Source organism: Hemiscyllium ocellatum, chromosome 9 (assembly GCF_020745735.1).
Source record: "Hemiscyllium ocellatum isolate sHemOce1 chromosome 9, sHemOce1.pat.X.cur, whole genome shotgun sequence".
NCBI classification, from domain to species: domain Eukaryota; kingdom Metazoa; phylum Chordata; class Chondrichthyes; order Orectolobiformes; family Hemiscylliidae; genus Hemiscyllium; species Hemiscyllium ocellatum.
Window position 1 is genome coordinate 61,209,115 of NC_083409.1, and position 26,842 is coordinate 61,235,956.

The following is a 26,842-nucleotide window of genomic DNA, read 5'->3' on the forward strand; positions in this document are numbered from 1 at the left end:
GAACTGAGAAATAAGAAAGGGATGATCACCTTGTTGGGATTGTATTATAGACCATCTAATAGTCAGAGGGAAATTCAGAAACAAATTTGGAAGGAGATCTCAGCTATCTGTAAGAATAATAGGGTGGTTATGGTAGGGGATTTTAACTTTCTAAACATGGACTTGGACTGCCATAGTGTTAAAGGTTTAGATGGAGAGGAATTTCTTAAGTGTGTACAAGACAATTTTCTAATTCAGTATGTGGATGTACCTACTAGAGGAGGTGCAAACTTGACCTACTCTTGGGAAATATGGTAGGTCAGGTGACTGAGGTGTCAGTGGGGGAGCACTTTGGGGCCAGCGACTTTAATTCTATTAGTTTTAAAATAGCGATGGAAAACGATACACCAGATCTAAAAGTTGAAGTCCTAAATTGGACAAAGGCCAATTTTAATGGTATGAGGCAAAAACTTTCGAAAGCTGATTGGAGACAGATGTTTGCAGGTAAAGGGATGACTGGAAAATGGGAAGCCTTCAGAAATGAGATAATGAGAATCCAGCAAAAGTATATTCCTATCAGGGTGAAAGAGAAGGCTGGTAGGTATAGGGAATGCTGGAGGACTAAAGAAATTGAGGTAAAAACAATGACTGCAGATGCTGGAAACTAGATTCTGGATTAGTGGTGCTGGAAGAGCACAGCAGTTCAGGCAGCATCCAAGGAGCAGCGAAATCAATGTTTCGGGTGAAAGCCCTTCATCAGGAATAAAGGCAGAGAGCCTGAAGCGTGGAGAGATAAGCTAGAGGAGGGTGAGGGTGGGGCGAAAGTAGCATAGGGTACAACCCCGCGCTGGCCTATTACCTGCCCTCGACCTCTTCATTTCCAACTGCCGCCGGGACATTAACCACCTCAACCTGTCTACCCCCATCCCCCACTCCAACCTCTCACTTTCACAACGCGCAGCCCTTCAATCCCTCTGCTCCAATCCCAACCTCACCATCAAGCCAGCGGATAAAGGGGGCGCAGTGGTAGTCCGGCTCACTGACCTCTACACTGCTGAAGCCAAACGCCAACTCGAGGACACCTCTTCCTACTGCCCCCTCGACCATGACCCCACCCTCCATCACCAAACCATCATCTCCCAGACCATACAGAACCTCATCACCTCAGGAGATCTCCCACCCACAGCTTCCAACATCATAGTCCGGGAACCCTGCACTGCCCGGTTCTATCTCCTTCCCAAGATTCACAAGCCTGACCACCCTGGCCGATCCATTGTTCCAGCATACTCCTGCCCCACTGAACTCATCTCTACCTATCTCGAAACTGTCCTATCCCCCCTAGTCCAAGAACTCCCCACATACGTTCGAGACACCACCCACACCCTCCACCTCCTCCAAGACTTCCGTTTCCCTGGCCCCCAATGCCTCATCTTCACCATGAATATCCAATCCCTCTACACTCCATTGCCATGACCAGGGCCTCCAAGTTCTCCATTTTTTCCTCTCCAGACGTCCCCAACAGTACTCTTCCACCGATACTCTCATTCGTTTGGCCGAACTGGTCCTCACCCTTAACAATTTCTCCTTCGAATCCTCCCACTTCCTCCAGAGCAAAGGGATAGCCATGGGCACACGTATGGGCCCCAGCTATGCCTGTCTCTTTGTTGGCTATGTAGAACAGTTGATCTTCCGTAATTACACCGGCACCACTCCCCACCTCTTCGTCCGCTACATTGATGACTGCATTGGCGCCACCTCGTGCTCCCGCGAGGAGGTTGAGCAATTCATCGACTTCACCAACACATTCCACCCTGACCTTAAATTTACCTGGACCATCTCTGACACCTCGCTCCCCTTCCTGGAACTCTCCATCTCCAGTAACGACGACCGACTTGACACCGACATTTTTTACAAACCCACCAACTCCCACAGCGACCTGGATTACACTTCTTCCCACCCTGCCTCCAGCAAAAATGCCATCCCATATTCCCAAGTCCTCCGCCTCCACCGTATCTGCTCCCAGGAGGACCAGTTCCACCACAGAACACACCAGATAGCCTCCTTCTTTAGAGACCGCAATTTCACTTCCCATATGGTTAAAGATGCCCTCCAAGGCATCTCGTCCACATCCCGCACCTCTGCCCTCAGACCCCACCCCTCCAACTGTAACAAGGACAGAACGGCCCTGGTACTCACCTTCCACCCTACCAACCTTCGCATAAACCAAATCATCCGCCGACATTTCCGCCACCTCCAAAAAGACCCCATCACCAGGGATATATTTCCCTCCCCACCCCTTTCCGCCTTCTGCAAAGACCGTTCCCTCCGTGACTACCTGGTCAGGTCCACGCCCCCCTACAACCCACCCTCCCATCCTGGCACCTTCCCTGCCACCGCAGGAACTGAAAACCTGTGCCCACACCTCCTCTCTCACCTCTATCCAAGGCCCTGAAGGAGCCTTCCACATCCATCAAAGTTTTACCTGCACATCCACTAATATCATTTATTGTTTCTGTTGCTCCCGATGCGGTCTCCTCTACATTGAGGAGACTGGGCACCTCCTAGCAGAGCGCTTTAGGGAACATCTCCGGGACAACCGCACCAATCAACCACACCGTCCCGTGGCCCAACATTTCATCTCCCCCTCCCACTCTGCCAAGGACATGGAGGTCCTGGATCTCCTTCACCGCCGTTCCCTCACCATTAGACGTGTGGAGGAAGAACGCCTCGTCTTCCACCTCAGAACACTTCAACCCCAGGGCATCAATGTGGACTTCACTAGTTTCCTCATTTCCCCTTCCCCCACCTCACCCTAGTTCCAAACTTCCAGCTCAACACTGTCCCCATGACTTGTCTGGACTTTTCCTACCTGCCTATCTCCTTTTCCACCTATCCACTCCACCCTCTCCTTACTGACCTATCACCTTCATCCCCTCCCCCACTCACCTATTGTACTCTATGCTACTTTCTCCCCACCCCCACCCTCTTCTAGCTTATCTCTCCACGCTTCAGGCTCTCTGCCTTTATTCCTGATGAAGGGCTTTTGCCCGAAACTTTGATTTCGCTGCTTCTTGGATGCTGCCTGAACTGCTGTGCTCTTCCAGCACCATTAATCCAGAATAAAGAAATTGAGGGTTTGGTTAAGAAAAAGATGGAAGCATATATAAGGTATAGACAGGAGAGATCGAGTGAATCCTTAGAAGGGGATAAAGGAAGTAGGAGTATACTTAAGAGGGAAATCAGGAGGGCAAAAAGAGGACATGAGATAGCATTGGCAAATAGAATTAAGGAGAATCCAAAGGATTTTTACAAATATATTAATGACAAAAGGGTAACTAGGGAGAGAATAGGGCCCCTCAAAGATCAGCAAGGTGGCCTTTGTGTGGAGCCGCAGAAAATGGGGGAGATACTAAATGAATATTTTGCATCAGTATTTACTGTGAAAAAGGATATGGAAGATATAGACTATAGGGAAATAGATGGTGACATCTTGAAAAATGTCCATATTACAGAGGAGGAAGTGCTGGATGTCTTCAAATGCATAAAGGTGGATAAATTCCCAGGACTGGATCAGGTGCACCCTAGAACTCTGTGGGAAGCTAGAGAAGTGATTGGTGGGCTCCTTGCTGAGATATTTGTATCATCAATAGTCACAGGTGAGGTGCCGGACGACTGGAGGTTGGCTAACGTGGTGCCACGTTTTAAGAAGGGTGGTAAGGACAAGCCAGGGAACTATAGACCGGTGGGCCTGACCTCACTGGTGGGCAAGTTGTTGGAGGAAATCCTGAGGTACAGGATGTACATGTATTTGGAAAGGCAAGGACTGATTAGGGATAGTCAACATGACTTTGTGCGTGGGAAATCATGTCTCTCCAACTTGACTGAGATTTTTGAACAAGTGACAAAGAGGATTAATGAGGGCAGAGCAGTAGATGTGATCTACATGGACTTCAGTAAGGCGTTCGACAAGGTTCCCCATGGGAGACTGATTAGCAAGGTTATTCTCACAGAATACGGGAGAAGTAGCCATTTGGATACAGAACTGGCTCAAAGCTAGAAGACAGAGGGTGGTGATGGGGGGGATGTTTTTCAGACTGGAGGCCTGTGATCAGTGGAGTGCCACAAGGATCTGTGCTGGGTCCTCTACTTTTTGTTATAAGAGGTCCAGTTGGTAAGTTTGCAGATGATACCTAAATTGGAGGTGTAGTGGACAGCGAAAAGGGTTACCTCAGATTACAACAGGATCTTGACATGATGGGCCAATGGACTGAGAAGTGGCAGATGGAGTTTAATTCAGATAAATGTGAGGTGCTGCATTTTGGAAAAGCAAATCTTGGCAGGACTTATACACTTAATGAACAAAGAGACCTTGGAGTGCAGGTTCATAGCTTCTTGAAACTAGAGTCGCAGGTAGATAGGATAGGGAAGAAGGCGTTTGGGATGCTTTCCATTTATTGGTCAGAGTACTGAGTACAGGATTTGGGAGGTCCTGTTGCGGCTGTACAGGACATTGGTTAGGTCACTGTTGGAATATTGCGTGCATTTGGTCTCCGTCCTGTTGGAAAGATGTTGTGAAACTTGAAAGGGTTCAGAAAAGATTACAAGGATGTTGCCAGGGTTGGAGGATTTGAGCTACAGAGATAGGCTGAACAGGCTGGGGCTGTTTTCCCTGGAGCTTTGGAGGCTGAGGGGTGACGTTTTAGACATTTACAAAATTATGAGGGGCATGGATAGGGTAAATAGGCAAAGTCTTTTCCCTGGGGTTGGGGAGTCCAGAACTAGAGGGCATAGATTTGGGGTGAGCGGGGAAAGATATAAAAGAGACCTAAGGGGCAGCTTTTTCTCACAGAGGGTAGTATGGATATGGAATGAGCTGCCAGAGTAAGTTGTGGAGGCTGGTACAATTGTAACATTTAAGAGGCATTTGGATGGGTATATGAATAGGAAGGGTTTGGAGGGATATGGGCTGGGTGTTGGCAGGTGGGACTAGATTGGGTTGAGATATCTGATCGGCATGGACGGGTTGGACCGAAGGGTCTGTGTCCATGCTGTACATCTCTATGACTCTATATAGCAGTTTTTTAAAGCTAGAATTCATCCAAGTTTGAACCATCATGTGAAAAATGTTTAATTTCTTTTCCTTATAATTACCTAAATTATATCTACACATCAAGCTTCTTTATCTAAGCAATCAAATTAACAGCTCAAAACTAGCTTTTTAACCTCATTAAGGAGACACCCTGACTATTTTATATTGAGGTTCCCCCAAAATACTGTTGTTTCAAGAATTAACTATAATATATCTGAAGGTGGTACTGATATTAAGTGGAAAATATCCTCTGTCATTCCATTCAAAACAAGAAACTTATAATTTTGAAATTATCCAAATACTAAGTGTGAGTCATTTTTACTCTCAGAAAGAATATTGTAATTGGAGGGAACTCAAGCAAAATTTCCTGAGCAGGGATGTTGAGGGAACTGTGATATAGTTCTGAATCAGAATGGTACATGACTGGTGTTCCACATCCTTGTCGGTGCCCTTTTCCTCTTGAGTGGTGTAACTCTCAGTTTGGAAGATGCTATTGAAGTATCATTGAAGATTTTTTTGTAGTGCATCTCTATTATAGTACACATTCCAGCAAGGGCGCAATGCTAGATGATTGAAGTGAGGGATATGGTGAAATTCACTTTGTCATAGAGTCATGGAGGTGTACAGCATGGAAACAGACTCTTCAGTCCAACTCGTCCATGCCTACCAGATATCTCAACCCAATCTCGTCCCACCTGGCAGCACCTGGTCCATATCCCTCCAAACCCTTCCTATTCATATACCCATCCAGATGCCTCTTAAATGTTGCAATTGTACTAACCTCTACCACTTCCTCTGGCAGCTCATTCCGTACATGCACCACCTTCTGCATGCCCCTTAGGTCTCTTTTATATCTTTCCCCGCTCACCCTAAACCTATGTCCTCTAGTTCTGGACTCCCCCACCCCAGGGAAAAGACTTTGTCTATTTATCCTATCCATGCCCCTCATGATTTTATAAACCTCTATCAGTTCACCCCATCATCTTCCACGCTCCAGGGAAAACAGCCCTAGCCTATTCAACCTCTCCTTATAGCTCAATCCTCCAACCCTGGCAACATCCTTGTAAATCTTTTCTGAACCCTTTCAAGTTTCACAACATCTTTCCAATAGGAAGGGGACCAGATTGCACGCAATACTCCAACGGTGGCCTAACCAATGTCCTGTACAGCTGCAACATGACCTCCCAACTCTTGTACTCAATAGTCTGACCAATAAATGGAAAGCCTACCAAACGCTTTCTTCACTATATCTACCTGCGACTCTAGTTTCAAGAAGCTATGAACCTGCACTCCAAGGTCTCTTTGTTCAGCAATACTCCCTAGGACCTTACCATTAAGTGTATAAGTCCTGCTAAGATTTGCTTTCCCAAAGTGCAGCACCTCACATTTATCTAAATTTAACTCCATCTGCCACTTAGCCATTGGCCCATCTGATCAAGATCCCATTGTAATCTGAGGTAACCCTCTTCGCTGTTCACTACAACTCCAATTTTGGTGTCATCTGCAAACTTACTAACTATACGTTTTTATGCTCACATCCAAATCATTTATATAAATTACGAAAAGTAGTGGACCCAGCACTGATCCTTGTGGCACTCCACTGGTCACAGGCCTCCAGTCTGAAAAACAATCCTCCACCACCACCTTCTGTCTTCTACCTTTCAGCCAGTTCTGTATCCAAATGGCTAGTTCTCCCTGTATTCCATGAGATCTAAACTTGCAAATGCTGGAAGATCTTAAGCTAAAGAAATTGTACTTATTGAGGCAAGTGGGGCGTAATGCATCACATTCCTGATAAATAGTGGAAGATCTTTGTGGAGTTAGGGGATGATTGAGTTGTTGCAGAATTCCCTGCCTCTGATCTGGTCTTGTGGCATGGCGTATATGGTTAGAGACAAAAAAAAACTGCAGATGCTGCAATCCAAGGTAGACAAGCAGGAGGCTGGAAGAACACAGTAAGCTAGGCAGTATCAGGAGGTGGAAAAGTTGCTGTTTCGTATATGGTAGCTGTTCCAAGTTTCTGCATGGAGAAGGGTGATTCACAGATGTTCATAGTGCAGGATTCAGCAATGCCTTTGAATGTTTTGGGGAGGTGGTTAAACTTTCTTTTATGGATTGCTTAGTACTTGTGTGGCATGAACATTACTGTCTTATCTGTCCATTCAAACTTCTCCCTATTTGACAAAATATTAATTTGAAACATTAAATCTGCTTTTTTTCTCGACAGGTGCTGCCTGACTTGCCCAGTATTTCCAACATTTTCTGTTTATATTTCACTTAAAATCCTCTGGGAATATATTTCAAATCTTTTCAAGCATTTGTTGTGGGAAAATAAAAGCATGACACCGAGACAATTAGTTTACCCATAGAAAATGATAGGCACTGAAGAGCAGGGAAATTTGACTGCTTTTGGAGCTAAACAGGAAAACCGCAAAGGCATGACGGTAATGTTAATATAAAACAAAGAACTGCAATCGCCCGAAATCTGAACCGAAAACAAAAATTGCTGCAGAAACTTAGCAGGTCCGGCAACATCTGTAGAAAGAAAGCAGTGTCAACATTTCCCGAGATGATGTTCCAAAGTAGTAATGTTATTTATTTTCCATTTCTTTCTAGTAATAAATGGGCAGATGTTTCCCCATGACGGTAGTCGGTTTGGCCTGATTTTTAGGGAGAAAGATAGATGTTGACCTCCCACAGTTAGGGGGGAAGGAAAGAGAGTACTGCGTTTGCGCGGTGAGTCGCGCTGGATTGTGGGATACCGCGGAGCCTGCCCGTTGTTATTGAAGGTCTCGGGCGAAGACCCGGGAGTTTTTAGAGCCGATTAATTAATCTGTAAATTGTCATATACACTTTATTTTCTTCTGTATTTTTAATGTCTTAGGTTCAAGAAAACGTCGTTGAAAAACTAGGATCGAGAAAATAATAACTTTTTTTTGAAAAAAATCATTTGTTAAAAAAAACGTGAAATGGCCACAGACGTCATTCAAGTGACCAATGTTTCGCCGAGCGCCACCTCGGAGCAGATGAAAACTCTGTTCGGGTTTCTGGGCAAAATCGACGAGTTGCGGCTCTTCCCTTCAGAGTGAGTAACTCCAAACTTCCAAACAGGCCTGTGGCCTAGCCCGCGCCAGATTTGATGCGGAGCTTTTTAAACCTTTCCTTGTTGAGTGAAAGTGAATTTCCTATACGGCGCATGTTTCAAGAGCGTACGTCTCGAAATAATGCTTGCGTGATTTTTAAAATAAAAATTCCTTGTAAACGATTAAGGAGTGGCATTTTCACTATTGTGTGGTATTTGGATTCGCTGCCATCTCCTACGCACCATCCCCATTACGCTCACCACATGTTCGATGCCGCTTTTATCAGGATTCATATCGATGGCGCCCTCGTAATTATAACAAAACACAATAAAATGCGAAAGTTCTTGTTGCAAAGATGTTTATTTGAAGGTACCAAAGCTGTGGAGGTTTTATCACACCCGAGTAAAATGGCCGCCCACGTAAAGCTTTTCCTCGGCCCCTTAGACGATCATTATTGTTTTCGATTGTTATTGTTTGTTGTACGATGTAGTGACACAGCTACTAGTTGTAATAACTCCTAAATGGTTGAGCAGTGTTTTGAATAAAATTGGCCACGTTTAGCGAAAAAATTAGCGAGAGCAGTTCAAAAGCAGACTCAAGTGTCGTAAGGCCCTACTCGTGTTTCTTAAATGTGGGAAGGTAAATGGGCTATTGAAGCAAAAATGGGCGTATGACAAATTAAATGCAATGAAATATTCATTTTCTCACAAAGCCGTTAGTCATTGACCCAATTTGTAATTTCGGCTGAAAAACAGACTGAATTACAAAATCAATCGTTTTTTTTTTAAAAAAATTCACACGATTTGAAAGGAACGTACATGTTTAAATGCATAACTACATTGCGAAGGATGGTTCTGAACATTAAGCTGTTATCCTTTTTCAAAAATTTTGCTCGAAACTTAGTCGTACTTGTATAGTCTTTATTTATAATGAATATATTTCTCTCGTTCGGCCGTGAGCCTCGGTTGTTAAATCTGCATTATTGCGAGGGTGAAGAGTTGCCTGTGACATTTAATTACGTTGCTTAATTATCTTTCAGATATCTTCTGTTTGTCTCTTTAGCTAAAGATGTACGTGGGTGCTTTAAACCTGAAGAACTTTGGGTACAGATTGACTTAAGAATTTTGAGGTCGTTATATATAAGATGCTGCTGGGGTTTCACTGAAATGTATTTACAACCACAGCATGTTAATCTATCCAGACCCATGTTACGTCAGAGGGGGACTTGGCTTCCAGATTTACTTGGAGCTACGCTGGCAGTATACCCTTTTCAGGAGTATTCTGCTCTTTACACTCCATTCTGTCTTGTAGTTCCTATAATTTCAATTAGTATTTTGGTTAAATTTGAAGTGGTTTGAATTATCATAGCTATTTTCTAATTTTTGATATCAAAAGTATACCTTATAAATCAGCCAACGTATTAACTAATGCTTTTTATGTTTAACAGTTACTTGCTGGATAATGGTTTTCTGGAAGTTTTTTTGTGAACAAAGATGACTTACCAAAGTCCAGAGGACAGCACTGCAGGGAAGAATAAAATATCACAATGCTGATAAAATGCTAATATTTAGTCTGAAGTGTCTGATTTGGAAAGAAGGAGAATAGGATATTTCATAGTTCTGTAAGTGATAAGATTGGAACACAATCCTGGGGGAGGGTCTTGGCAGGATGCTTATGGAAAGTATGTTTCCTCTTAGAATCTGGAACTAATGGTCAATTTTTAAAAACAAGAGGTAGCCCTTTTAAAGATGAAAGATTTTTCTCCCCCGCAGTCATGAGTCTTTGGAATATTTCCTCAAAATGTATTGGAAGCAGAGTATTTGAATATTTTTAAAATAAAGGTTGATAGATTTCAGATGAGCAAGGTGTGAAAGATAATGGGGATTGGTGGGGATTTGGAGTAAATTGACCAGCCAAGCTCTTGTTGAATGGTGGAGAATTGACGTCTGAGTTTGGATGTTCATATTACACTGTCTTGATTTTGACATTGATACAAGGGGCGGAAGCTTAAATGGAATTAGGCTTTCAAGGCTGAGCTTTCAATGTCAAATAAGTGGTTGTGAATTTAATCTCTTCTGAAAATGGTTTATACGTAATTCCATTGCAGGAGTGGCATACTGTTCACAAACTGTCCACTATCTTACTGACAATTCAAGTATGATCAACACTTACAATTTAAAACTGCACATTACCGTTTATAATATAAACAGGCCTCCTAGTATTAATGGAACTGGTACGAATTGTCCACGTTTGTCGACTATTTTCTCCCTTCCTGATAAGTTTTGTTTTTGGTCTTTTCGCCTTTTATTTTTAATAATGTCTCTTTCTCTGCTTTCCTTCAGTTGCACAGACTTCTCCCCTTGCACTCCAGAAAGAACAGATCATTAAATTGCTGGGCTTTGATCACCAGAACACCTAGAAAAATGCTAGTTCAGAAGGTTACAAAAGAATAGAAGAGAGTGTGCTATAAAATAACAGATGGACTAAACTGGGGGACCACATACAAAGAGATGTTAATGTATTGTGAAGTAGAGGAAAATGAGTTTGAAGGGGTTTTGTAAAATGCACTCGCTACTTCAGATCAAAAAAAGTAAATGATGGCAAATTAATACGAAGGTGGATTTGGGAATAGCTCAAAGCAGACTATTTCATGGGGTTAGGTGGAGGGTTGGAAAGCATCCTGCTTTCAGGTTTTCTGGATATTTATGGGGAAAGGTTTTTAAGCTGGTGATATGGTTTGCAGCTCAGAAGTTGGCCAAAATAAATGATGTGCACTTGCACTTGAAGGAGAGTGAACATTAATTTGATTATTTATCATGTGGACAGGTGAGTGAAGCTTAATCTCGCTTGGAATCTTGAGGAACAGAAGATGGAATTTTGTCTAGTTTAAAGCTAGTGCAAAAATTCATGATTGGCCTCCTTGTCTTATTGCAAGAGTAAACTGATTAGCTTGAAGTGTTGAACAATTAGCCAAAAGATGACTTGGGCTTTCATGGGTGAGAGAATAAAAGAAAACTTTACCCCTGGGAATAGCCTGGAAGTAAGGATGTGGTCCTGATGGCAGAAAATAATTTTGATTGCCTTGTAAGAACCCTTAAGGCAAGGGAGATGCAGACCTGTCTACACATAGTTATAAGTTATATTGTTAACTTAATTGTATTTTTGTTTAATTTGTTCAATATAATTAGTCTTTAAATGAAATCTTATGGCATAGTTTTATTTGTTACAAGGTGGTGTTTGAATTTCTTTATGAATATTTACAGTCTTTGGACACTAACACCACCTGCCCCGTTCTTAAATTGCTGCTTTGTTTTCCAGCTGCACTGTTTAGGTTATTATAGCCTGCTATTAAAGTTTCAATTTATCTTGTGGTCTTTCTAAATGTGTAAGTACTTCCTTCAACCCAGTACTTTTTTATATTTCCTGTGTATGAAATCATTAATCTGACAACATATCTCATCCTCTTATAAGAGCTAATCATACATTTACAACACAACATTTATATTTCAGAAGCAATCCCTTCATACAGAATGCTTCGGGACGTCCTAAGACTTGAAGAATTACATTAATATTTCAGTATAAACAATCGCGCATTAATGTAATACTGCAACCTATTGAATGATTCACTAAATGACAGTTTGGTGTCAGTGTAAAGGCCATAGGTCTGCAAGTTTAAAACTCAGCATGGACTTGGCTCATTGAAAGCTGATACTTATTAACTCTTTCCAAACCCCAACCCATGTGCATGGTCAAAAATATTGCACTGTGTCCAATAAAGCATGGCTTGGTTTTGATTGGCTCTTGAGGATGGTGGTCATCTATTGATGGCTCATTATCTTGTAACTAATTATCTAAAACATCAATTACTTCTAGGAGCTATTCCAAGTGCTGTTGACACACACCTGGCTTTCTCTCTCTTTCTATCCTGCCCCCCCATCCACCTCCATAGCTTTCCTTTGTGACATTGTCAACTTTGACTTAACTGAAATAACATGGCAGCTTAATGTGCTTTTGATGTTAACCTATTTGAAGTTAAAGGTATCATGTCAATATTGCCTAACAAATGATCTCTGGACTCCTTGTCAAGTGAGGTTGTCTTACAGAACTCATATTAAGATGGACTTTGTTTGTGTTTTTGTTAGAAACCATCTGCTTGTCAATGCGGGCAGGCATTGCCATGAAATTCTTCACTGCCTCCTAGACTTTGGTCCAACTGTGATCTGATAAAGTCTTCAAGCTTATGGTGTACAGGGCAGCAAACTAACCTGTTCTTCTGAATATCTCAGATGTGTAATATGCAGCTAAAACCTCTAGAGAAATATTTTTGGTAATGCTTGCACAATATCCCGTGAATCCAGTGGCAAGATAGATGCTCCAATATTAGTGCCTTCTCTCTGGCATTGAGACACTGGTTACTGTTGATTAGCTGGTTGGGTAGGCTACATTGTTATCAGTGTATCTGACGTGACTTCCATAACAAACTCTTTATTCTGATCTTTGCCACAGTAGGCAGTTACCAGAAGGGCAGAGGAAAATATTCAAGGGCATATCAAAGTCTCCCTGAAAAAAATAGAAGGTCCCCATTGGCTCGTCAGAATCACTTGCCCAAACTGGAGAAGTAGTATCTGCAAAATGCTAACCATTAAAGCATCTCTGTGTGGAGGCCGAGCAAAAGGAATGTGTGCAAATTGGAGCATCCCAACCACCTGGCTCAAAAGTGCCACTTACTCCATCCCTGTACATGTATGCAAACCCATCATTGGACTGTTTGGTCACCTGGGACCCACATTATGGCGTGGAAATAAGTAGTTTTTCTTTTATGTATAGTAACACTTTGGTACTTGGGATAGTTAAAGATAAGAAAATAAAACAATGTTTCCTGCAACCATAAGACTACTACAGAAATTACAAAGTAGGTAATACTTAAAAATCTTCAAAGTACGTATGAGGATTAATGCGTAAAGCATATTCATGCCGAGGGAGTGAAATACAGTTGCACATTCAGTTACTAAATGCCTGAGGAAGGAGCCGGGGCTCTGAAAGTTTCCGGTTTCAAATAAACCTTTTGGACTATAAACTGGTATCGTGTGTGTTTTATTTTGATTCAATTAATATATAGTCTTAAGGAATGAAAGTCGTAAAGGACTACACTCCTGCAAAAATTGTTGCTCAAAATTTTCTTTGAACCTGGTTCGAGCCAAAGGATGTATAGTAGAGTTTTTGCTTCACTGCAAGTTTAAAAACTATAAAAGGCTGAAGACTTGACTGCTGCCAGCTGTTGCTCTATACACCACAGAGCTTTTATAAATTTTTGCTCTGAGTCTGTGGATTGAACACTTAATGAGATTTTATGGAGTATAGCATGATACTGAAGCTTTGCTCATTCAACCTTGACAACTTTGTGAATCTACCCTGTAATTAAGCCAATAAAGTACAGCAACAGGGCCTCATTTGTCAGCTGCAGATCAGCAGTTAGTTACATGGTGTAGTCTCTTCTGGTTACAATTAAACAGAATAGCTTAGTATTAGGTTAACTGATTAATATGTGTCAATTACACAACCTTAATAGATCAAAACCCTTAAGTATTTATGGAAATCTTAACTTTCCATAATGTGCTTTGAAAAGGAGGACAGCTCCAAAATACACTTGAGCTAAATTTAGACTGTTGGCAATATAGTGTGTGAAACTAGTGGAATATCTCACGTAAAATTGTCAGGGATACGTCAAACAGGGAGAGACTTTACAAGAAGAGATAATGAGGGAGCTGACCGTGTTCCCTGCTGGGCAGAAGCCACTTCTTGAAGGATGTGTGTTCCTGGAGGGTAAAACTGACAAGGAGAGGATTTTTAAAAATAGTTTAAATTCTACTGATTTGGACTTGTGGGACCAAAGGCTTTTGTGTGCACCTGCCTGGATTCGAGCATTGACATGCTGTGAAGGTCAGAGTCGAGCTATCCCTTCGTTACACTATGTTGCAGGTAAAGGAAGAAACCCATCACTTGAGTGCTGCAAACCAGTTTTTAAAAAAGGAGTCCTGGAAAAGGAACTTCAAACAGACAACAGAACTAAGAATGGTTTTTCAACTGCCCATGTCAACACTACCGGTAATCTGCATTGCAACGTTCAACCATCAGTTCTTTGAACAATTCAGAGATTAATCTGTATATGTTCTTTAAAAAATATTTATCCTTTTGGCATCGCCTGTTTCTAATCTATGCAAATGTGTTGTGTTATCAATTCTTCCCGTATATTAATGAATAAACTCTCCCTCTGATTTAAGAAAGCCTCATTAAATTGGCTCCATTTAAAACCAGTTCATTAGGTCTGGAAGAAAATTGAGACAGAATTCTTGTAACCCAACAAAGGGATGGATGATATGTAAAAGTGGAGTCAATTCACTGCTCTCCAAATAGGAGCCTAATACCATGATGTGGCCCATTTGGAATCTAACTTGAGATCTGGTCATAATATCGTAACACAGCAAAAACTAATTATTAAGCATGAATTTCTTTGTATGTGTTGGAAAAAGCTAAAGGAATAAGAAATGGAAAATGCAAAGGGCGAAGAATGAAAATGCAAAGGAGCACAGAAAAAAAAGTACACGGTTAGGAAAAAGTTTAATGCTTGTTATTTTGAATGGGGCAGTGATAAATTGCGTTGGTTGTTCAGTTTAGATTTTATTATCTTGATGTTTTAATTGTGATCTAAAGGTTTTCTGGCTGGACTTGTGCAAATTGAAAGTAATGCTGTGAAACAGTAGTTGTCACAATGAGAAGCAGCATTGTCCCCCAGAGAAGAATTAAGATTGCCAAGTTTTGTTTTTAGCTAAATTACAATTACCAAATAAAATTGGAATGGTTTACTATTGAAATTGCTGATCGTTCCTAAATCTAAATACTTAAAGCCCATGATAGGGTCACTTATCAACTCGGGTGGATGGTAAGATGGTTTAGAATGTCAGAGCAGTATAGATGTTAGCATTTGTAGTGGCCAGCACCCTGCAATTATTTCCTAACCCATGCTTTTAGTTCCTGATCTTAGATAAATCCAAAACATATTTCTTAAAAAATTATTTTCTATTTAGTAAACACTTCTAAAATTCTGTGCAAAGTATTCAGCATTGTGACATCCTTGAAAAAGTGCATTCAAAATCAGTGATTCAGTTTGCTTCTAAAGCAGTCATTTTAATCAAAATATTGATGATTTTTTTTCCTTGCTACAATCCAGAACTATGATCTGCCTTGCTGATCCTTATTAGCAATATTGATTATGTTAAGTATGGCTTTTTCCAGCACTGTGCCTTGGGAAGGGGGTGAGGCAGGATCCTACGTAGTATTCCTCCATCTCTTAACTGTAGAGTTTTTGTACAATTTTTGCTTTTTTTTCCCCTCAAATGGCTCGTACTAAACTAGTGGCCTCAACCCTCAAGGGGTTTCAACCCTTCATAATGGAGATGTGCAAGAGGAAACTCTGATGGAATGATCCTGGATCAACATGGAGGTTCCATTTTGTCATTGTGCATAAATCTTAACTCGTGTATTCAGATCTGTTTTGAAGGAAACAATTGGCTGGCCACTCTTACTCTGGTCACATTTGCTTTCCAAGCCTTTAGACAAGCTTTATTTGTTAAGTTTCTTCAAGAATAATCTGGATATTCATTTTTTTTATTATTAGTTCATGGGATTTGGCATCACCAGCCTCCCTAATTTTCCCTTGAATTGAATGGCTTGTTAGGGCCATTTCAGAGGGCAGTTTAAAATAATCAACCACAATGCTGGAGTCAGATGTAGGCCAGGCCAGGTAAGGATTACAAATTTCCTTCCTTTTCTAAAGGACCATCTGGAATTTTAAAATTTTGAGAGCAATTGCATGGTCATTACTGGACTAGCACTCGATTTTAGATTGTTGTTGAATCCAAATGATGGGATTAGAACAACTGCCCCACAGCATTAATCTGAAGTTTTGGAATACTAACTAGTCTTGATGTTACCACAACACCATTGCTTCTTTCCTTGTAAGTTGTTTGTGCCCACTGTACATTGATAGAACTGGTGGTGAAATTGACTGTAATACCCTGTCTATTCAAAGTAACTTATGATTTTAAAGTCCACTTTGGACATTGTCTTTCCTATTTTTAGTAAGAAATAGTCTAATCCTGACACTTCATTTGTTTTTTTTTGTTCTTTCAGTGAATCACCATTACCTGTGACGTCTCGTGTGTGTTTCGTAAAATTTCATGAACCTGACGCTGTGGGAGTGGCGCAGCATTTGACAAACACGGTCTTCATTGACAGAGCTTTGATAGTTGTACCTTATACAGAAGGTTTGTGTTTTATTGCTTGGGGTTTTTTCACCCTTTTACAACCACAGTTGTACCCAGTAGAGCATTTCTGTAAATTCCAGTGTACCAGCATGCTAAGCGTTATTAGATATATTGATCCTTTAACCCTTGGTATACAGCCATCATTAACAACAAAATGTAAAATGTTAATGCTGCAGTGTATTTTGAGAAATTGATGATGGAACTGCCTGACTTTTATTTGACTGATCTAAGTGAATACGTTTAGAGAGTGATGACTGCAGAATCTAGACTGAATCATTAAACATTACAACAGTTGATTATGGATAGGATGGTTGCATTTAACGATGAATTGCATTATTAAAGTGCTTTTGCCATCAAAGTTTTGTATTATTAACTTGAAGGATAAGAGGCTCTTTGGTCTATTAGACCAAAGTTGTGACAGTCCACATTATTGTTTCTTGTGAAGAGCCCATTAATAATTATACAATAGGGGTTTACATGAAAACAGCACATCTCAAAGTAATGTCAAATACTAATCATTTCAAACTAATCATAATTTCCTGACCATTGTCCATTTTGGAGGTGTTTTATGAATTATGTTTAATGCACTGGAGCATTAATATTTTTCAAATATTTCTAATAATTCAGCCTATTAAATTCTGTTGTAAACAATACATTGGATGTGGTTAAACTATCAATCCTGAAAATATTTGTATACATCTGCATGAGATTTCTTTTAAAATGAAATTAAGTGAAGTTACGAGCAATCTAATTCTTAACTCAAAATATACATGAGTATTCTCAAATTGTTTCTTTATCATGCAGTACACCAAGGGTTGTTAATGGGGGGGGGGGATTTCCGAGAATAAAGTTTTAAAAAGTTGGTTCATCCAGCTTTTTATGTGCTTTTGTGAAGGTGGACGTGTCTTTTTTAATAACCATATCGTTTCATAAAACCAGAGCATCACCCAAAATAATAAATTCTTCTCTCTGTTATCTGTGTGTGTGATTTTTATAGTGGAGAAGGCATTTGCAGAGCCCCTTCCCTGATGACTGAAAAAGTGGGTCCTCTGCAGCGACAGGGGATTCTAGGCAATTTACAAAAGGCCAGCAAGCATAAGAGTCCCCATGTGTTGTCCTGTTGTAATCATTTGTTCTTGTTAACTACCTTTTCTCTTCACTGTTTCTATATTTCTAGGCTTTGATGTTATCCAATTTAGATTGTATGAAGGCAAGAATTCAGCAAATTGAGACAGGGCAGGCTGAAAAATAATTTTATTTGCAAGGGATTACGTACTGTAGAGTAGGTAATTTTGGCACCATTCATTTGGTTTGTGTGAGACTAGAAAGTGATTGGTAACAACTCAATTTATAAATCAAATTATCCTCTTGGAATGGCAACACAAGGCTGTGTAAGCCAAAATGGCCTGCTTTATGGTATCTGCAATCACACGTTCTATTACACTGACATTTTTTTTAAATTGAATTCTCTCAGGGCTCTAGATGAGTTAGTCTGTTGTAGTTTCTTATTTTTAGGCATGTTTATTACACTAAAAGAATAAGGTTTTTGTCCTTGTGCCATGCCCCACTTGCATGTTTTGAAACACCAAGTCAAGTTACTTGGATGAAAACATTTCTGGTTGAGTTAGTGGGTCACTTTATCAACTTGTGATAAGTTGTGTATCTAAATTTTACTAAATATGTGGAGTATTATACATGTAGACATGGTGGGCCGAAGGGCCTTTTTCTATGCTGTATGAATCTGACTATATGATCTCAAAATCTAACTTTTCTGGGGCCCTGTGAAGAGCTTCTTTTATTTGCATGTTTTAATTTGTGTGATTGTGATTGCTGTAATGAAGGTCTGGATTAGCAAAAATACAATCAAGAAACACGGTAAGCAAGTATTACATGCAATAACTTGCTCAGCTTGAAAAAGGACTTACAGCATGTTGGAAATCTTGTTTACTGGTAGATGATGGCTGTCAGTTGTCTCATTCTTTTGTCTGTTTTCCTTTCCCTATTTTTTTCTTTGTTCTTTCCCTCCTGTCAAATTCATCTTTCATCTGAGTATAAACGCAAAAGGTACATATGAACTGCATAATAATTTTCATAAATCATTGAAAAGACAATCCTTTATTTATGACAGTCGGTAGCATCTCAGTGATGTAAACCACCCTGATAACGCTATGCTAAGTGCATTCTGTTAATTTTATCAGCACTGCTCAGTACAGAAAGTGGAACCATTGCCTTTGTTTAACAGTGGTTTTTCTTTTTTTGTTGTTGTGTTTTACAGTTCTTTTCCCTGGTTCAGCCAGACCTATTTACCAGGCCCTGCTGAAAATACCACCCAACAGTTTTGCCTTCTGCAGCTAATCCAGTTTCTCTTAAGTGTCCTTTACTTGTTGTATGTTTTCTTGCTGAGGTGCTACACAGTATCTTTATACATGCAGTGCTGATAATTACTATTATCTGTAAAGGATAGAAATGCAGTTGGTGTGAATATATATTTACAGAATGTCACTTGATTATGGGGCAATGGGGCACAGTGGCAAATTGATATCTAGTAACATTGCAGAAAACGAAGTGGTTCACTTACACAAAAAGTAGCTTTTAATATATAATGAGCAGTATGTTTCAGCTTGTTCATGAAATTCTCCTGTCTAATGGTAAGTTCTAAACAAGTCATAGTGAACTTTTTCATGATTTTGGTCCCTAAATCATAAACTTTTTTTTGTCTTGTGTATCTTGATTTTTCTGTGTGCTTTATAGTGAAGCAGCCGACACGAGTCGCTTGTTCATAAAACATCTTTTGAAAAGTTGAGAGCACAACCCCTGGAGAACCGACTGTGCTTGCTTACGTTTGGTTCATGACTAAAAAATCGAGTACAGGTGATAATATCTTGGCAGTGTTACAAAAAAAAGTAGTGTGTATTGTGATATTTATTTATTTTTTTACTATAGTATATACTGATTTTTAGATTCAGGGCAAAAAAAATCAAATTTTACATCTATGGCTTTTCATTCTAAAAGTTTAAAAGGTTTCAGTTGTAATTAGTAAAACATAAAATCTATTTTAGCAAGATTATAAGTGTACTTTCTACAAGCTAAGGTGCTGAAAACAGTGAGACCTTGTTTTGCTGGGTGTATTTGTGTATTGTCTCAACTTGTGTTGGCTTATTCTAATGCAGATCTGAATTTTTCTACAGGAGTCATTCCTGATGAGTCTAAGGCTTTGTCTCTGTTGGCACCAGCTAATGCAGTGGCAGGTCTGCTGCCTGGAGGTGGACTTTTACCAACACCTAATCCTCTCACATCAGTAAGTAAATTCTTCAATTTCATATGCGTGAAAATAATCTTGTTTAAGCACCTTTTAATATCTAGTACATATTTCCAACTTTTCTAATCTTGATGACAGTGAATGGTGCTTGAAATCCTGAAACAATTAATATTTTTGTTTTATTAGACTCTTATTTGCTCAGTTGATTTGTTTTCTTAATTTAGACAGTCCCTACCACATACCAGTGCCTAATTTTTTTTGTAGTTGTAGCTATTACTTACCAGTTTTTTAAAAAGTAAACATTATCTTATTTGCTTGACATTGGTTTAAATGCTGATTATGCAATCAAGTGCTCTACATTTATTTTGAGCATAATAAAAATGTTTGATTTGAAAATTTGTTTTGCTTGTCTCACTTTATGCCTGATACACACCCAAGAAAAGCATTATCCTTTTTCAAATTATACCTGACATAGCCTCCCAGACTCTGCTGTTTCTTAATTCTGTTGTCTACTGCAGACAGCAAAGTTAGCAAATGTTATGGCAGCTGTACTGATATTCAATTTGAGACTTCAAGTGTCATAAACTCATTGTGCCAGTGCCAATCAGCAAAGATATGAATTCCATAATTGTGTTTTCATTTCTTGGTCCACATCCCTGGAGGCTTTGGCAACACAAGTGAAATTCTAAATGCTACTTAAATGTTACCCTCTAGCTGAAGGCATTTCTTCTTAAGTCTCCTTTTACTCTTCTATTTCTATCATAAATTTGTCATCTGATTATTGATCCCTCTACTAACGGAGAAAGTATCTTCAGTTCCACCCTATATCCCTCAATCTTTCTTGCTAACCTATCAATTATTTTTGCTACTCCAAAGAAAACCACTCCAGCCTGTCTGATCTTTCCTTATACCTCAGGCCATCTAATCCAAGCAGCATCCTGGTGAATCTCCTTTGCCCATCCTTTGATGTAACAACGTCCATCTAATAATGGTGACCAACACTCTGTGCATGCAGTACTTCAGTAGTGACCTAAACAATGTTTTGTATGATTCCAGCAAAACCACCTTTATTCTGTGCCTCAACTAATAAAGGCAAGCATCCCATATGCCTTATGTAACCATTTTATCAATTTTCCCTGCTACTATCAGAAATCTATGCATTTGTAGACTAAGCTCACTCTGAGTTTCAGTACTTTCCATGTTCTTATTATTTATAGTATAATCACTGGCCTTGCTAGCCCTCCCTAAGTACACTACATTCCAGGTTGAATTCCATTTGTCACTGTTGTGCACCTGTCTAGTCAGTTGATAGACTTCTGCAATTCGTAGTTTTCTTCCTCACTATTTACCACTATCTCAATTTTTGGCAACAGTAAATGTCTTGACCACTGCATTAACTGGTGGCAACAGACACAAAGCCTTAGATTCAGGATCCCATCTCCTTTTCAGTTTCATTTTAAACCCCTCATACAGCATCTTCAAGTTACCCCCCTAAAAAATTCGCCCTGTTACTGTTCAGCAATAATGTTATTAGGCAATATGTGTAGGTTCAGTGCTATGACCTTGATACTGCAATGCCAACAAGTGGATTGAAAGTTAGATGAACTTGGAACTCGTGCTACCTGTTTAGTCGTCACCAGTTCCTCCTGCATTTCCTTAAGCTGAGGGGTGACTATGTTCTGGAATGTACTGTCTACAAACCTCTTGGCCTCATGAATGAACCACAGTGCCCCCAGAGTTTGCTATTAGTGGCAATGGAACTGCACTTTCTGATTTTTTTTTAAAAAGGTGCTTACAAAGATCTAGTAGTTTGTGTAAAGTAGTTTTGTTCTTTTGATGGCATCTTAAATCTGGTTCCAAGTTGAGGCCATTTGCAGATGCAGGGCTGTCAGCAACCAGGAAGTCAAAAAAAATGCCTGAAATTTGGGTCAGATTAACCAAGGAACTTCTGGATTTCCATGTTATGCTGAATATTTGCAAAATTTAGTCTTTGCTGTTTTCAGTTAAATGAAAAGTAAAAGCCATGGTTAGCACCTCAAAATGTAGGTCACAGATTTAGTTTTGGGCCCTGCGTTGTCACCAAACTGTAAATTGGTGTCTTCTGTTTTGTATTTTGCTTCAGATGCAGATACACACTTTGGGGAGGTGAGTGTGTTGAAATTGAATTGAATTTAATCTTATTGCAGGGCACCAAATTTAGCTTGATCTCTGATCTCTAATCACTGAGCTTTTCATAAGGTAACATGAATGGTCTCCAAACCGTATGTCTGTATTTTATAATCCATAATTTAGGCTTCCAAAGTGTTATAAATGTGATCAAGCAGTACAGCAAACAAACACCTTTTCAGGGCAATTTTCAGTTTAATTCTGCAAAAACACTTTCAGGCAGTTTCTTTTATCTTTTCAACAGCTCAGCAATGTTCCATTAGCTACTACTCTTGGGAATGTGAATCCTGGTTTGGATCCAACTCTTGCTGCACTTGGACTGCCAGGAGCAAACTTGAATTCACAGGTATGTGGGGTTAAATAGATAAGATGGTAACTGGCAGCTGGTTTGCCTTTGTACCATATGTACAGTAATTATAGTTTTATATAGGACAGTTTTCTGTTAATGACAAATGTTGACAAAGGAGAAGCCATTATTGTGCTGATGTCCTCTGGTGTTAAGTTTTAATCACTTTGGCTGCCTTGCACCCAACTGATCTGCACAGCCGCATGCAAATATGGGATTTGTGGCGTTGTACAACCTCTTAAACCAACACATCTGGAGTAACAGGAAGAGCAGTAGAATTTACTGTTTGGAAGCTTACTACTGCTTGTCACTATTTAGTGACTCTTGCTGAGCGGTCTTTGTCTTCAGCACATTATAGCCTTATATTCATCACAGGAGGAAAGTTGCATATGACCATTTAATGCAGTCAAACAGATGAAATAATCCTAACATATGCACTACATAAGTGTTAGACATTGATCATCACCAATGAAAGGCAATACAACCATCGCTCCTTGACATTCAGTAGTATTAGCATTGCAGTGTCCTTGTATGTCGGGTTGTCACATGAGGAAAGGTTGAACTCTTGGGAGTTTAGAAAAATAGAGATGATGTCCGTGAAACTTGAGATTGTGAGGTGCTTGAAGGTCGATACTGAGAGGGTATTCTGTCTGGTCTGAAAGTCGAGGATGGGAGGGCCTAGTTAAAACTGGGTTGAGTAACCTTTTCTCCTTGAGTCATTTGTTTAGAATTTTATTCAGGAAGAAGTCATTGAATACATTAAAGCCTTATTAGGCAAGTTTTTGATTGACAGATGAGTTGAGAGCTATGGATAACTGACACACACATCAAGTCAAGGCTCTATCAGTTTTGTTAATACCTTATTGAATCGTAAAGCAGGCTCAAGCAAGTGAATGGTCTTTTGCTCCTCTATGTAAGGTGATAATGGGGTGCCTATTGGCCAAAATGGAATGGGCCAGCCACAGAAATAGTGGTTAAGTGGGCAGATCAGAGCTGGAAGCTTTGTGGCGCGAACATCTCCCAACTCCCCAGAGCATGGCCAGAACCGTGAGGCACAAGTTCGGAATGGTGATGGAATGGTCTCCTCTTGCCTGGACCTCCAAATATGTTGCAGAACCTTGATACCATCCAGGACAAAGCACCCTGTTTGGTGACACCATTCACCACTTTAAATGTTAATTTTTCTCTCCATAATAATGCACTGTGGCAGCAGTATGTGCCAACTACAAAAAAGACTGCCGGAACTCACTAAGGCTTCTTTGACAATATGTAGAAAGATGAGGGCATCAGATGTCTGGGAATACCAATATCTGCAAGTTCCTCTTCGAGTCCTACATCATCCTGAATTGGGAACGATGATCAATAGTCGATTCCTAACAGCACTGAAGGTTTAGTTAAATCAGTCTGAACTTTTTTTTTAAGTCAGTCAGTTCAGACATGTTATAATTTAGAGCAGTTGAGATGTCAACCCAGGCCTTCTGGCTTAAAGTTAGAGATATTGCCACTGTACCATAAGACCTCTGCAGTGCTTTAATGGACACCACCTTTTCAAGAGCGATTAGAGAACAAATACTAGGCATGTCATCAATGGCTGCATTCTATTAAAAAATTTTTAAAAGTTTAAAGTAAAAATATAAGTTCATGCTTCATCAGTGTTTTGCATGTATGGCTATAAATGTCTTTGTAGGTATTTTCTACAGGTTGATTCTAGGTCCTGATGAATAACATACCAATGATAGAATTACTGGACTTGAAATCCTTCTCGAACTACAGTAAATAAAAATATTTAAATAAAAACTCAAGAATTTATGCAATTATACCAAACCTTAAATACTAAGGATTATACTAGCTGGGAAAGTTCATGTGCAATTAGATATTGAAACATGCTGATGATGAGGTATATATCTTGTATCTTCCGATGTTTTTGTTTATTCCTAACTTACTCATATAAAGCTTTAATTAGAATGGATTTGGCAATGCTTTCAACTGGTGCACTGCTTTTTATTGCAGTCTTTACCGATTAAGTTTATAGAATCCCTACAATGCAGAAAGAGACCGATTGGCCCATCTGCCTCACCCTATCCCCATGACACCAGTGTTTACCATGGCTAATTCACCTAGTCTGTACATCTTTGAGCTGTGGAAGGAAACTATAGCACCCGGCAGAAACAGACACAGGGAGAGCATGCACACAGTTTGGTTCAACAGGTGGCAAAAATTTGAAATGTTCAGGCTTTTATTCTTTCAGCCTAGTCCTTTTTTGTTCTATTTTTGGTTTCCTTGTGAGAAATAATGAAACTTGATTAAATTTCTGAGCCACTGATTCTATTGTCCTGCTTCTCCTGTATCAAATGCGGATGTTCCAGAGCAAGTGCGGAGGAGGAAGTTTCTATTCAGCAAGTGGAAAGGTTTTGTTATTGATCCATTTGACAGAATAAATGATTAATATGAAATGTGATAAGGGCTACAATTTGGGGAGTACCCTATTTAGCAGTTGTCGTGCCTGAAATTTATCCAAGTTCTACAGTTCTAAAGTTATCCTTTTTTTTGTTTCCAAATTCAGCTAGAGAGTATTTTACTCTGATGTACTTATATTTGTTTTTAGGTTACGGCAGATCAGCTATTAAAGCTCATCACTCAAGTTGATCCAAAGTAAGTGACAGAATTTTTTTTTAATCAAAATAATTCTCTACGTATTAGTCAAACTAATGAGAGAAGGTATCAGATCTCTGCTCTGTGGCTTTCACTTATTGGTACGTGGGGTAACTTTCTGTGTAACTTTGCCACTTGGTCCAGGGAATAAATTCTGTTGCAGTTCTAAACTAGGGAAAAAGAATATTTCGGGCTTAATTCCTGGTTTGCACAATCTGATGATCAAGTTGCCATCAATATGGTGCAGAAGGAACCATTCAGACCATGGCCGCTATACAGATCAATCTAGTCAATCCCATTAACTCAATGTAGTTAAGTAACCGTCCAAGCATGTGTTGTTCAGATGCCCATGCGATAGCATTTATCCCTTTTGTCAGCATACAGCTGCAGCTCATTGCCACTTCGATGCAAAACAAATTGGTCCTCTCAGCCTCCCAGTACATCCTGTGTCCAAATACTTTATGTATCTACCCTTGCTGTGATCGACAGTAGAAATGTTTTTCTTCGTTTATCATGAGTTTTTATGTCTCTTAAGTGTCTGCTTTAAGAAGAATGATCTCCTTTTCCCCAATTTAAACTTGTAGCTAAAAGGCTGCATTTGTTGAGTGAGGAGTATGCACAGTATGCTCTACGGATGTGCTTATGCATGTACTAGTGAATGAGATTTAAGTGCGTCAATCGTGTACCTCTGTTCTGTGCCTGCTCAGTTTGGTGGGAGATTGGGACCCAAAGAAGAAGGTGATGATATTATCAGCGAATCTTATTATTTTTTCAGTATTAAAATGAACATTTAAAAAGCAGTGATTTTGGCACTGATCCTTAAATAACAAACCAATGTGTACAGTACTGTAGTCTGAAATATAAGCATTTACCAAAGCACATTGATTTCATGTACTAAGCCAGTTTTTTAAAGTTGAACTTGGAACTGAGGATACATCCATTATATTCCCTTCATGAATCTTCTCTGTTAATTCAAAACATTTTATTGGATTAATTAATCACCAACTGTATTTGCAAATCCCTGCTAGCTCTTTGATCTCCACCCTTTCCTAGTGACTGTTCGTAAAAACAGTGCTGTTGACTTTTGTGGTGTGCATTTTTATACATGGAGGCTGAATGGAGTTGAGCAGTTTGTATGCTTCAGCAAAGATCATGTTGCTTTTTTGGGGGGGGAAAAGATTGTGTTTATCAACAGTTGAAGCAGTGAATGAATGATGAGTACTTTCTCCAGCTAGATTGCCATCTGCTTTTGCCTAAAATGTCGACTTTTCTGTTCCTCTGTGCTGCCTGGCCTGCCATGCTTTTCCAGCACCACTTTAATCTTGATTCTAATCTCCAGCATCTGCAGTACCCATGTCGGCCTATCAGACTCCACAATCCAAGATTATTAGCAGGAGTGTGAGGTGGCCAGTCTGATAACATTTCTGAAGTATTTTGCTCCCAATAATTAACTGTTCTGCTCCAGATTTATTTCTGTCTGGAGAATTTTTCTTGGTTAATTAGAGGAAGATACTACACCATTTAATGACTGGCATTGTGGTCCTTTAAGTAAAATACTGCATGCATTATTCAGATTAAATTTACTCCTGGGAAAGGTTTTGACATGAACAGCACTGCATATACATTTTATTTTTCTCAGGTTAAACCATGCTGCTGGTACCATTGTGAGTCCAGCTCTGAAATCTGACACCTCTTCAAAGGATATTGAAGAAGCGATGAAGAGAGTTAAAGAAGCACAGTCATTGATCTCAGCTGCTATAGAAACTGGTAATATGTTCGTTTGTTAATATTTTTATTTGGTTTAGATATCAAGTAAGTTGCAGCAGAAGTATACTTTGTGTTCAATTTTGTATGGGTGGATTACTGTACATATTGTGCTAATTGGTAGAAATAGCTTGTTATAAAAATCTTCAGTGTAGCTCCCACAACCTTTTGAAAAGGTGC

At 39.8% G+C, this 26,842-nt stretch overlaps 1 protein-coding gene across 2 annotated transcripts in view; it reads left to right on the top strand.

The window, feature by feature from the left end:
• srsf11 (serine and arginine rich splicing factor 11) overlaps positions 1-26,842 on the top strand; it is a 40,742-nt gene that overhangs the window by 3,219 nt on the left and 10,681 nt on the right. The window contains exons 2-7 of one of the 2 annotated variants that reach the window (XM_060830406.1): positions 7,953-8,153; positions 16,342-16,475; positions 19,664-19,773; positions 22,145-22,246; positions 24,852-24,898; positions 26,538-26,665. In XM_060830406.1, the coding sequence (XP_060686389.1) occupies positions 8,038-8,153; positions 16,342-16,475; positions 19,664-19,773; positions 22,145-22,246; positions 24,852-24,898; positions 26,538-26,665 (637 nt within the window). In that variant the 5' untranslated portion in view covers positions 7,953-8,037. Of the gene's footprint in view, positions 1-7,952; positions 8,154-16,341; positions 16,476-19,233; positions 19,347-19,663; positions 19,774-22,144; positions 22,247-24,851; positions 24,899-26,537; positions 26,666-26,842 lie in introns of those variants that run through there. The other variant, XM_060830407.1, reaches the window with a different exon arrangement.